We start from the raw sequence: 14,077 nt of genomic DNA, 5'->3' as shown, positions 1-14,077 counted from the left end.
CTGAAGAATAATCCACAGAACCATGGAGCATATGATCGAAGGTCTCGAGGGAGTCAGAGTTTATATGGACGACATCATTTTGTGGGGATCCACACTACAGCACCACAATGAGAGACTAGCAAAGGTTTTGAACAGAGTGAAACATTTTGGACTTAAACTGAACAGAGCAAAGTGTCAGTTTGGCGTGGGTGACATTACCTTTCTCGGTGACAAGCTGACAGCCGAAGGCATCGAGCCAGACAAGGAAAAGCTACGCGCTATACTGGACATGCCACGTCCTGAGGATAAAAAAGGTGTGTTGAGAATCCTGGGAATGGTGAACTTTATTGGAAAATTCATCCCAAGCCTGGCGGCCAGAACAGTGCACCTGAGACAGCTTCTACACAATGGCTGCAAGTTCAGATGGAGTAAAGAACTGGAAAACGAGTGGCAACGACTGAAAAAGACACTTACAACAGGGCCAGTTTTGGCGTATTTTGATCCAAAAAGGAAAACAAAAGTGTCGACAGATGCATCGCAGGCCGGGATTGGCGCGGTGTTGTTGCAGGCTTATGGAGACCACTGGAGGCCAGTGGCATATGCCTCAAGAGCGATGACAGAGACAGAATCTCGCTACGCCCAAATAGAAAAAGAGACATTGGGGCTTGTTTTTGGATTTGAAAAGTTCCACACCTATGTCTATGGGTTGCCAACATTTGTGGCAGAGACTGACCACAAGCCGTTGATTGCCATAATCAAGAAAAACCTAAGTGAAATGTCTCCACGCATTCAAAGATTGATGATGAAGCTACAGCGCTATGATTTCAACTTGATCTACACACCAGGTAAACGCATTGTGTTAGCAGATGTGCTCTCTAGGGCCACAATCCCAAACAAAGAGCAAAGCTCCACAGAGATGGATGTAAATATACATGTAAACCTGGTGGCAGAGTCACTTCCTATGTCAGACAGGAAATCACATCAGATCAAGGCTGAAACACAAAAGGACTCTAGTCTGCAAAGAGTTATAACACTGTTGAATGGGAAATGGCCAAGAGGTGAATGCAAAACATACTACAACATAAGAGCAGAACTAAGTGTTGTGAATGGACTTCTGCTAAGACAAAACAGAGTAGTAATTCCACATTCACTTAGAGGAGACATCCTGAAAAGACTGCATGAGGGCCATCTAGGCATAGAGAAATGCAAACGGAGAGCCAGAACAGCGGTCTATTGGCCAGGTATAAATGCAGACATTGAGAAAATGGTTTCAACTTGTGATACGTGTATCAAACACCAGGCCAAACAACCAAAAGAGCCTCTGACCTTAATAGACATACCGGAGGAACCATGGCAGAAAGTTGGAACAGACATTTTCCACTTGGGGGGGAAAAAAACTACCTGCTGGTTATTGATTACTTGTCAAACTATCCAGAGATGGCATTATTGTCCAACATGTCAGCTACTTGTGTCATAACGCACATGAAATTAATATTTGCTAGACATGGGATACCACAGATCGTTCATAGTGACAACGGACCTTGCTATAGTTGTAGAGAATTCCAACTATTTGCTCAGGAATATGACTTTACACATGTGACCTCAAGCCCCCTGCATCCACAGTCCAATGGGAAAGCAGAGAAAGGTGTGCACATTGTGAAACAGTTACTAAAGAAAGCACAAGACAGTAAGGCAGATCCTTATTTGGCACTACTGAGCTATAGAGCATCACCACTGGAGCATGGCGAGTCACCAGCAGAAATATTAATGGGAAGAAAACTACGGACCACTCTTCCTTACACAACAACCAGGAAACACAAACAAGTGAGAGACAAAATGAAACAGTTGCAGAAGAGACAAAAGGTCAACTTTGACAAGTCCTCAAAAGCTCTAAAACCACTCGCGCCCAATGAAGCAGTCAGAGTGGAAGATGCAAACGTCTGGACAAAGAGAGCAACTGTACTGGAGGAGGTCAACCCAAGATCATACAATGTGAAAACTGAAGATGGACTGATATTAAGGAGAAATCGGAGGAGTTTACTGAACACTCGAAAGACAATGGGACCATCAGAAGGACAGTGTGATGACAACAACATACCATCGGAACCAACAACACCTGTGAAGGACAGTGTGGAGCCAAGTGATCAGTCACCCATTGTCAGAAGATCAGCACGCTCTATCAAGCCCCCTGATAGACTGAACCTTTAAGCATATATATATATATATTTATTAAAAAAAAAAAAAAAAAAAAAAAAAGAACTTTCTGCATTATTATGTGTTCAGTAGTTTACACTGTCCCAAAGGTTTGTGATGTAATTCAAGCTATGCAATGTTAGGTATGTTTCCACAATGTTGTTCAGCAGTTAACATCTAAAGAAAAGGGGATGTGTTGATAGGAGTTATGTGGGTAGTTCAGCTCCACCACAAGGGGGCGGTCTAAACCAAATTGTGTTATATACTGTGTCGTAGAAGCAGCGGCGGGGTTATGTTTTACATGCATGGGTGTGAGCCACGTTAAAATAAAGAAGCTTGCTCATTACTACGGAGTTTTTATTGAAAACACGACAGTGGCTTGCAAAAGTATTCGGCCCCCTTGAACTTTTCCACATTTTGTCACATTACAGCCACAAACATGAATCAGTTTTATTGGAATTTCACGTGAAAGACCAATACAAAGTGGTGCACATGTGAGAAGTGGAACGAAAATCATACATCATACATCCATTTATCCATAACCATAACAGAAACAGCTGCTAGCAGTGGGTAGTTTGACTTTATCCTGGTGGCTAAGCTAACAGAAACAAGCGTGCCAGCTGTGCTCTGTGAGGATGATACGCTGCTCTAGAAGGCAAACAAAGGTTTGTGCAGCTCCTCCTCAGAAAACTGTTCAGAGAGCAGCTGCTGTATTAGACAAAGGCTCGTCGTGTGAGCCCAGATGTGTGTGTAACAGCTGGATGAAGCAGAACCATCACAGTCACATCTCCATGCCACCTTTATTAATGAACTTCCTGTTGCTCGCAGATGACAGGAACACAAAGTGTTTGTGCCACGTGATGCTGCAGGATTTGTTAACATGTCCATGATGGTAACATCTCCTCGTCTAACTGCAAACACATGAACCCTCCTAACAGCAGCTATCACAGCCACACAGGCAGACTGTGTCTCACTGTTGCATTCAGGGACATTTGTTTTCCTGTAAAAAGCTGAACTCTAATCTAAGAGGACTGTTACTGACAGGAAACAGCTGCATTATCTGCAGTCTGTGTGATCACAGCTGCTTCAATCATGTTTGTGTCTGCAGAGGTCAGAGGTCACAGTCTGCAGGATCCAGCTGTCCGTCTGTGAGGAGTGACTGGTCCAGAGAAGTAAATCCATACTTCAGTGGTGAACCTGGACCAACGAGGTCAGAGAACTGTGATGACTCCTTTACATGTTTGTGTTTTCTGGATAAATATGACCAAAGATTCATTAAAAAGATAAAAAATCTTAGACTTTGTCCTGTAGCGCTGTGTGGCAGGCCGGATTGGACCCAAACACAACAGGATGAAGTCAAAGAGGCAGTTTTATTTCAGCTGTGAACATGCAACACTAGAAATAAGAAAACATAACTGTAGGTTTGCAGTGAATGAAGCTCAACGCTCCACTTTGTCCCTCTTTTCCTTCTCCAAATATCCACATCATGCATCAGGAGACTTTGATAATTTTAAAATGTTTACTTACACATGTCTCAGGATACCTGAATCCACAATTATTAAAGCTAAAATAGTTCACAGAGTTTGGACTTTGTTAGGTGACAAGAGATCAAAGTGTTTTGTTTTTTTAATCTTTAAACAGTATTTTTATCACTTTAGTTGCTCTCACACAGCCCTGTTTGTCATTTTCCCAGAGCTCTTATGTTTCACTCAGTGCTCCCACCAAACAACTTTGAGGACACGTTCGTGTGATTTAGATTTCATTGGTGTAAACACCAGTCACACAAGCTAACCCATGGAAGCAGCAGCAGGCTTTGTGTTTGGTAAAGTCTGTTTGCTTAAACTAAAAGAGTTTAGTTTGTTAGCACAAAGAGCAGCTAAAGCCCCGAATGCACTTTGAATACAGATAAACTGAGAAAAACACTTTAAATACAGCAAACAGTTAAACTGACAACATGTTTTCTGCTGATCATCCATAGCAGTACATTTAGCATTCATGCTAGCAGCATGCTATGACTGTCCACTCAGCACCAACACAGGTAAATGGCCTGTATTTGTATAGCGCTTTATTTAGTCCCTAAGGACCCCAAAGTGCTTTACACGTTCAGTCATCCACCCATTCACACACTGGTGATGGCAAGCTGCATTGTAGCCACAGCCACCAGGTAGGAGTGAGCAGTGATGAAGCAGGACTGTGGGCAAGTTTGAGCTACAATCCTATTGGAAAATTCTTGGTGTTGTGATGATGTTAGTTGGTTTTGTTGTTGTGGGGCTGGAAGGATGCTGGCAGTGAGAGGCTTCAGATTTCATACAGTGCTCAGTAAAAGAATGAGAAGAAAGCCACTGCACATGAAACAAGCTGCTCGTAGTGTTTGTTTACTTTATTTGTGCCACAATGTCAGATCAGTTGTAGATTCACATGCAGACTTGTCCAGTGGAACCAATGCAAGTACTGCAGGACAGAGGGAAGACTAAGCAAGCCAGCTCTCCAACTTTCTGAAAGGAAATATCAGGATATTTGAGTCAAAAGAAAAAGTGTCTCATGCATCAATGACCATCAGCACACAAAACAATCGAAGCAGAATAAATATAATGCTTTAGATCAAACACTTGGGGAGGGGGTCCAGGGCTCCAATGAGAAGAGGGAAGGGAGTCCACGCACTCACTCCTCTTCAGCCACTCTCATCCTGCTCTCCATTCACACAGCCACACACAGAAATCACAGGGAAGGCTCTGTAACCAGGTCCGGGGAATATATACACAAAGTATACACAAGAGAGACACAGACTTTTATACTAGAAGAGAAACCTGCTCATCTTCATCATCAGGTAGAGAAAATCAGAAGTCTCTGTGTGAGAGCGTCAAAGCTGCTTCAGAGTGAACTGACCCAGATAATCTGCACACAGTGGCTGTAAAACAGTGAAAGTCATAACTGTCTCTCTCTGATGAAAGCTTTTATTTTGAAGTGAATGCAGGAAGTGTTGAGTTTGTATTCATCACTCAGTGTTTAATAAGGCAGGCAGACAGGAAAAGCAGTTCATTAGTGTTGATGAAATCAGAGGAACTGTGTGGAACTGCAGTCAAATCTGGATGTTTTTTACTAACAGTAAATGATTTTAGTGATAAAGAAATGTGTTCACAGAGAGAGGAAGAGGAGTGGTGTTTGTGAGGAGGAGCAGCTGTCCTGCTGTGCTTTGTGTCAGGACGTCCTGAAGGATCCAGTCTCTACCAGCTGTGGACACTGGTTCTGCAGACAGTGCATCTGCTCATACTGGGACCAGTCTGCTTCATCAGGAGACTCGTCCTGTCCCCAGTGTGGAGAAAGATCCAGAACCAGAGCTGGACTGCAGACAGCCAGTCAGAGCAGCTGTGTACAAAGTAAGACTGAACATCTGTCGGCTGATGGATTCATTTCTGAAAACTGGACTTCTTGTTGTTGTTCAGACATCGAAGAGTTTTCTTTCTGTTTCTTTCAGCAGATGTTGGTCTGCAGGAGGATTTAGATGAACATAAGATCAGTCTGAGGAGGAGATGTGAACGTGTGACTGAAGGAAGTGATGAAACAGGAAGTAGAACCCTCCTCAACAGGATCTACACTGAGCTCTACATCACAGAGGGACAGAGTGAAGAGGTTCATACCCATCATGAGGTGAGGCAGCTGGAGACAGCTTCCAAGATGGACGCCCTCCATGACGCTCCAATCAGGTGCCAGGACATCTTTAAAGCCTTACCTGACCAACAGAGACCCATCAGAGTGGTTCTGACCAACGGCGTGGCTGGTGTTGGAAAAACCTTCTCAGTGCAGAAGTTCACTCTGGACTGGGCCGAGGGCTTGGAGAACCAACATGTCAGTGTGGTGGTTCTGCTTTCATTCAGGGAGCTGAACCTGATCAGAGATGAGCAGTACAGTCTTCTGGAGCTGCTCCATGTTTTCCATCCAACATTACAGAAGGTCACAGCAGAGAAGCTGGCTGTCTCTCAGCTTTTGTTCATCTTTGACGGCCTGGATGAAAGCAGACTTTCATTGGATTTCACCAACAGGAAGCTGCTGTCTGATGTCACACAGAAGTCATCAGTCAGTGAGCTGCTGACAAACCTCATCCAGGGGAATCTGCTTCCCTCGGCTCTCGTCTGGATAACTTCCCGACCTGCAGCAGCCAATCAGATCCCTCCTACATGTGTTGACAGGCTAACAGAAGTACGAGGCTTCACTGACGCCCAGAAGGAGGAGTACTTCAGGAGGAGATTCAGTGATGAAGAGCTGTCCAGCAGAATCATCTCCCACATGAAGACATCCAGGAGCCTCCACATCATGTGTAGTATCCCAGTCTTCTGCTGGATCACTGCTACAGTTCTGGAGCACATGTTGACCACAGAGCAGAGAGGAGAGCTGCCCAAGACCCTGACTGACATGTACTCACACTTCCTGCTGGTTCAGACAAAGAGGAAGAAGAACAAGTACCATGAGGGACATGAGACGAGTCCACAGGAGCTGACGGAGGCTGACAGGGAAGTTCTTCTGAAGCTGGGGAGGCTGGCGTTTGAACATCTGGAGAAAGGAAACATCATGTTCTACCAAGAAGACCTGGAGCAGTGTGGTCTGGATGTGACAGAGGCCTCGGTGTACTCAGGAGTTTGTACAGAGATCTTCAAAAGAGAGTGTGTGATCTTCCAGAAACCAGTCTACTGCTTTGTTCATCTGAGCATTCAGGAGTTTCTGGCTGCAGTCTACATGTTCCACTGTTTCATCAACAGGAAAACAGAGGGGCTGAATGAGTTTTTGGTGAATGATCATTATTATAAGTATGGTTTTAATTATTATGGAAAAATCTCATCTGTGGATGATTTCTTGAACAGAGTCATGTATAAATCCCTCGAGAGTAAAAATGGCCACCTGGACCTGTTTGTTCGCTTCCTTCATGGCCTCTGTCTGGAGTCCAACCAGAGACTCTTAGGAGGTCTGCTGGGTCAGACAGAGATCAGTTCAAGAACCATCCAGAGAGTCATCAACAACCTAAATGAGATGAACAGTGATGAAATCTCTCCTGACGGAAGCATCAACATCTTCCACTGTCTGATGGAGATGAACGACCTCTCATTATTCCAGGAGATCCAAGAGTTCCTGAAGTCAGAGAACAGATCAAAGAAGGAACTCTCTGAGATCCAGTGCTCAGCTCTGGCCTTCATGCTGCAGATGTCAGAGGAGGTTCTGGATGAGTTGGACCTGCAGAAGTACAACACATCAGAGTGGGGACAACAGAGACTGATTCCAGCTGTGAGGAACTGCAAAATGGCTCGGTGAGTACAGATGTGATCATTAACATCATTGATCAGTGTAGATTAGTAGTTTAGTTCTTCAGATATACACAGTACTAAATGACTCTCATTAGTTTGAGTTTCTCAGATAAAATGATATTTTGTGTTGATCAGGAAATGTGTGTGTGCACTTAGCATGATCCTGCATTGGTAGTCGTAGTCTCCTCTGACTACAGACAGAACTACAAACACAGAGTTTAGTGGCATAAACATGGTGAGTGAGGATGAAGGTGCTGAGGAAGACTCTGGTTTAGAATAGAATAGAATAGAATAGCCTTTATTGTCATTGTACAGGGTACAACGAAATTGGAGTGCCACTCCCTTGGTGCAAAAATACAATAATAAATATAAATGTAAAATATAAAAGGTGCAATAAAACAAACAATGGTAGGTACAATATATACAGGATAGCAGCATTAATATAATGACAGTAAGAATAGCAGCATAATAATTGACGGTGACAGTATGGAGTAGCTAAGCAGTTTCAATTGTTTTTGTGCTTATTTACTACGGTGATAGCTCTGGGAAAGAAGCTATCCCTGAATCTGTTTGTCCTGGTTTTATGTGACCTGTACCGTAGTGTGATTACAGTGTGATGTACTGATGAGTGACAGAGCTGTGGTTCAGAGTGAGGGCTCAGAGGTGAATCAGCTGTGCTCTCTTACTGCCAACAGTGGGACAAACTTAGTGAGAAGACACTGCTGACATCTGGACTGAACATGTGTCAAATATGTGAGCTAACGCTGATGTCACAGCAGCACATGGATTCACTCTCATTCCTGCTGCTGCTCCTAATGACCAACGTCTGACTTCATGTCCTCATTAATCACAGAGCTGATTGTTCAATGTTTAGTGTCTTTGGCTGCTGTTTACATCCCCGAGCTAACCTCCTGACAGCCAAACGTCATGATGTCATCAGTGCTTTAAAGATGGTGGGAGGTTCATGTTGTAACCACACAGTGTTTGTGTCCGTACGCTGCAACCTTCCACACCATCCTTTATTGTACAGACTCAGCAGCAGATGGATGGATGGATCCCAAATCCAAGAGTGGAGAACAGATTTGAAGTGTGTCACATCCATGCAGTCACAGCTGTTTCCACCATGTTTCCACTGATATTAATCCTGTTCAATGACACGTTTCATATCAGTGAATATGTTCTTTAGGACGTCCACTGACATGTTTAAGTGTCCTGCTGGAAATCACTCAAATCATCCATGAAATCCATGAAAAATCATTTTAGTGTTTCTAACTTCACCATCTGTCCTCTCTCTCTCTCCATCCTCCTCTCAGCTGATAATCCAACAAACATCATATTCACATTATGATAAACATCATTATCACTACAAAATAACACAACAATATCATCTAATTATCATTATTATAAGAGCAGAATCCATATTTGATATCAGAGTAACACACTGCTTGGTTATGTGCAGTCATCATCAGCGAATGTGGGTCAAACAGAAGCTCTCTGATTGGTTGCTGACCTTGGTCACCTGTCCACTCTCACCTGTTTGTGTTTGCTCTCTCTTTGCTGTCTCCATCCTCTCTCTCCTTTCTCTCCCTCTCTGTCTTTGTACCGTCACTCAGGTCCAATGGAAACAGTGACATTTACAAACCAATCAAAGACAAACTGATCCATGTCAGGTTATAACAATATTCAAAGTGAATACAGGCGGCTGCTGGACACAGACAGGTAACATCATTTTGACTTGCTGTCACCTGGATCTGGACTCATAAACACTGAAGCCCTGAACAGGAATACAAATCATTTTCTGCCAACTAGTGACACACCAGCAGATGATGGCTCAGAAAGCTAAAATGAGCCAATCATTTCTGTGTTTAGTTCCCCTGAAATCAGATCTGATATCAGCAGCTCTGAGTTCATTCATCATTATTGTTGAGTGACGAGGTTTCTGCTCCGTTTGGTAACAGTCAGCAGATATTTCCTGCTTGTGGATGTGAACAGTCGTACCTGACAGCAGGCAGCAAACAGAGATCATCTTTCCAGCTGGAACTCTTCACTGAGCTGAACTCATTCAAAATGTTCTGGAGTCAAAACAGGAAAAAGTCCAAATGTGTGTCTTCACTCTGACTCTGGATCAGATCTCAGTTACAGACTGTGGACATTATGGAAGCCTAAATGTGACACCATCTTCCTCCTTCATCTGCAGATTAAAACCAAACAAAGATTCTCATTAAAAGTCTGCAGGTCTGAGAGAGACTCAATCGTTGTGTCATGTAAAACACAATAAGAGGAACTGAAGCACAGATGTCAAGAGCAGATGTTCATCAGATTATCTGTTTTGTCTTCATATACATTCAGTCTGTGTTTATAATGCAGATTTTCTGCTTTTATAATAACACATTTTACGTTTTCTATAATCACAGACTGATTAATTGTGGACTGTCAGAGACTCACTGTGAAGTTGTGGCCTCAGCTCTGAAGTCCAACCCCTCCCATCTGACAGAGCTGGACATGAGTCGAAACAACCTGCAGGACTCAGCAGTGAAGCTTCTGTGTGCTGGACTGGAGAGTCCAAACTGTCGACTGGAGACTCTGAGGTGAGTTCACTGACTGCAGCTGTTGTTGTTTTTCTGTATTTCAGGTCTTTGATGTTTGAAACTTTTGTTTATATCCTAAATGTTTAGGATGTGTCTGAAGAGAAATGTGAAAAAGTTTGAGTGCTTTCGGAAATGTTGTCTTTCCAAACGATTGAACAACAGTTTTTCCTTTTGGCTCCAAATAGAAGTGACAGAATTGAGCAGGGTTCATTTAAAGGCTGACAGAAGTGGAGTGGTGACGGGGAGATGTTTGAAAGGAGAGTTTTCAGCCTCCACAGGTTCATGTTGTGCTCCATCAGTCAGTGAAGATGAAGTCAGTACTGATGAGGCTGTAGATCAGGGGCCACCAACTCCAGTCCTTGAGGGCTACCTTCCTGCAGCTTTTAGATGCATCCTTTTTTGACAGACCTGAGTCAAATGAATGGCTTGTTAACATACCTTTGCCAACTTCATGGCATGGTGAAGAGGTAATCCAATCATTTGATTCAAAATAATCGTTTGTGGCAACCCTATTGAACAACGGGAAAACTTTGCTTTTCTTATTTTTTTTGTAACACAATTCAACACACGAAAGCATTGACTTGAAACAATGAAAAACAGGAAGCAGACAGCTGGCCTTCAAAGTAAAAGCTGCTCATTTTGAAACATGTTGAAACACATCAATGATCTACGTGCCTAAATATTAAACACAGTTGATATATTTGTGTGAGTATTGCTGAGGTGACGGCCGATGGCTGCACCAGCTGGAGTGTTGTGTTCAGGTGTAGATGTAATGACTCATTCATCACATTTATTCCTTCCATAAAGCTCCTTTTTCTCACACTTTGGCTCAATGTTATTAAAAACATAGTAACTGTTTTCAATTTGTAAAAAATCTCAGACTCTTTCTCCCCATGTCTGACACCTGTTGCATTATGGCTAACAGAGATTCCAGGCCAGCCAATCAGAGTAAAGTTTGACAATAAAGCCAAAGATGGCCTCCAGTGAAGGTGGGACATGATGCTGACATGCCTGCAGACTGGAGCCTGAACCAGGACCTGCCAGTTCCATGTAATCCCATCATTTTGATGTCATTATGTTGTGGATCAGATGTGGAAACATCACTGCCTATTTTATTGTTCACACTAAATCCATGATTGCTCCATGTGGCCACAGCTGGATGTTCAGCTTACAGAGCACTGGGCACAAATGTGTGATGGATCCTCGCCAGCTGGATTTGAATGCTCGGCTTATTTTCCTTTTTCAAGAATTAGACATACAGGGCACACAGTGTGTGTACAGAACAGCTGAAATCATTATGGAGGCCTCACTGGAATATGGAATCATCACAGTACAGCTTCACTGAAGCTTTAAAGTCTCTGATATGAAATGAGAAATGAAGCAGCCAGAGCTTTTTCATGAGTGGAAATCCACTGTGATTGTGAGCTGCTGCTACAGCCTCCAGATTAGCCAGCAGCTCATCCTACTCAACATTTTCACACCAACTTTAATGGAAGTGTGATGTTTTCAGCTAGAGTAATGGTCAGGGTGGCTTTCCTCTCCTTTTCTTCTCATCTTCCTCTTTCATTTGTAAAGCTACTTATGCTGCTTTCATTCATTTGGAAGTCCTGATGCTGAGTTTGGGAGAGACTAACAGCCTCAGTAGCAGAGGGGAGAAAGGCCGGCTGTAACACCACCACTTTACTCTATTCTACCTGTCACATTATTTTATCAGAAAACATATGTATGTTCATGTTTTTAGTATGTTTGGCTTGAAGAGCTAAAACATAAGAAGATCAAATGGTGCTCTTTATTATTGTGTTGGTTTGTTTCCTGTCTCTTGGATGGAGCCCAGCTGTGCGTGGCCCCTGGGCCTGTGGTCAGAGTGTGTGTTGGATAATCCGGCCCAGGATGAGGCCAAACTGAAATGGGACTAAATGTCTGTCACATATTTGAGCCTAATTTAGAACATCATCCATAAATATTGAGTAATAACTGGACTCTCATACAGCGAGACTAAAATGAGTTTAAAACATCAGGGTTATCCTGCTGATCAAAGTCGGTAAGTCAGTCAAAGTCATGTAAAAACATGACTTTGGCGACCGTGGCTCAGGGGGTCGGGAAGGGCACCTGTAACCGGAAGTCGCCGGTTCGATCCCCGGCCTCTCTGTCCTGGTTGTTGTGTCCTTGGTCAAGACACTTTACCCTATCGCCTACTGGTGTTGGCCAGAGGGGCCGATGGCGCAATATGGCAGCCTCGCTTCTGTCAGTCTGCCCCAGGACAGCTGTGGCTACAACTGTAGCTTGCCTCCACCAGTGTGTGAATGTGAGTGTGAATGAATAATGTCATTGTAAAGTGCTTTGGGTGCCTTGAAAAGCACTATATATGCATTATTATTATTATTATTAAAAACATGTTTATGAATCATTTTGTTTGGTTTCCTGCTAATACACAACATTTCATCATATTTCCTCATAACCCTCTTTTGTCTGACCATTTGAATCCCATTTGAATTTCCAATAAAGGATCCACAGAGTTTGGTGACAATAATGACAGTAGATGTTTGTGTGAAAGTGCTGGAAGCAAATTAGTGTGTGATGTTCTTTCAGTGTTGCACTTTGTAGACGCTCCCTGAGCACTGGTCTCACAGCCAGCTGCACATAGAGACCAGTGTTGTTAGTGCAGATCAGAAGATGACTTGTTGGAATGAAAATGAGCTTGTAGTTTGTCTGCTTTAATAATGTGACTGGAAAAAGGTGTTGGACTTCAAATATGTCCATTTCTTTCACACTTCACCTTTAAAAGTGAATCCATGTGGTTCCTGGAAGGAAAAACACGACTTTTTCAAGTCTTTGTCCTGTTTTTATGATAAATGTCAACTTCAAGGTGAAAAATTCAATTTTTTTTCTCTTGTTATGTTTGTTTGAACCTGCTTCCTGTTGGCTTCAGCTGTTTGGAGTTTCCATTTTCTAAACTTCTACATTCTGAACCTTCTTCAGCTCTGAGCAGATGATGAAACACTGAATGATTTCAAGCTCACACTTTGTCTAATAAACTTACATATTTCATTCCTTATACAGATTGGTGAGCTGTGGTTTGTCAGAGATCAGCTGTGATTATCTGGCAGCAGCGCTGAAGTCCAACCCCTCCCATCTGAGAGAGCTGGACCTGAGTAGTGACTACATTTCCGGGACTAACAACAACAACATGCAGGATTCAGGAGTGAAGCAGCTGTGTGGTTTCCTGGAGAGTCCAGGATGTGGACTTGAAACTCTGAGGTCAGTCAGCATGTTTTAGTTGTGCTGTGATGAATATAATGTGAAAGTTGTGCTGACACTAAACTGCAGACATCAGGCTGATATTATACTGATCCACACTGAGGATCTTCATGGTAAAGTCTGTTTTCTTCTTCTCTGGTTTAGTCCATTGACTGTAGCAGAACAATAGCCAATGTCCAAATTCAGATGCTACATTTGTAGGCTGATTACGTCACAGTGATGCGATGAAGGCTGTCCAAATTTGTAGACCTTTCCAAATGCGTCCTTCATTTCGAAAACTGCTTTTGGAAGAATATGAAACTGTTGATCACCCATTGTATATATAACTGCTAAATTGTATCTAAATTATATCTATCACTGTAGCTATGTTTATACATGTCCTCCTTGTTTATTGTGTTGGGTAAGTGATGATGGAAATTAGGTGAATACTGGGATTCACAGAAAGGCCAACAAGCTTCAACCTACAACCTTCTTGCTTTAAGGCACTAGTGCGAACCACTTTTCCCCATTTCAGCCCAAATCCTGTATTTTCCTGTTTCTGACTACAGGCCAGCCCCACTAACACTTTCTCATCAGACACTGCCACCTGGTGGAGGAAGTCTTAGTTCTATTTGAAGCTTCAGATTACAGTTAGTTCCTTTACAAAGAGGTGGAGGTGGTGGGGCCACAGCACCATCATCACTGAGTGCCATAGGACACTTAACCTTTGTTTCCATATGCTGGGAACTTCTTGTTGTTCCAAGGAGGACTGGAAAATGTGTGAAA

At 43.0% G+C, this 14,077-nt stretch overlaps 1 protein-coding gene across 1 annotated transcript; it reads left to right on the top strand.

Annotated features, from left to right (window-relative positions):
• The first annotated feature begins 22 nt into the window (after nt 1-22).
• Nucleotides 23-7,473, top strand: LOC134622963 (protein NLRC3-like). Its single transcript, XM_065469796.1, has 4 exons — nt 23-942; nt 3,281-3,382; nt 5,314-5,549; nt 5,648-7,473. The coding sequence occupies exons 1-4, from the start codon at nt 23-25 to the stop codon at nt 7,471-7,473; spliced, it is 3,084 nt and encodes a 1,027-aa protein (XP_065325868.1).
• The last annotated feature ends 6,604 nt before the right edge of the window (nt 7,474-14,077 follow it).

Source organism: Pelmatolapia mariae, unplaced genomic scaffold, assembly GCF_036321145.2.
Source record: "Pelmatolapia mariae isolate MD_Pm_ZW unplaced genomic scaffold, Pm_UMD_F_2 NODE_ptg000297l+_length_22159_cov_1, whole genome shotgun sequence".
Classification (NCBI taxonomy): Eukaryota; Metazoa; Chordata; class Actinopteri; order Cichliformes; family Cichlidae; genus Pelmatolapia; species Pelmatolapia mariae.
This window is presented reverse-complemented; position numbering and strand designations above follow the sequence as displayed.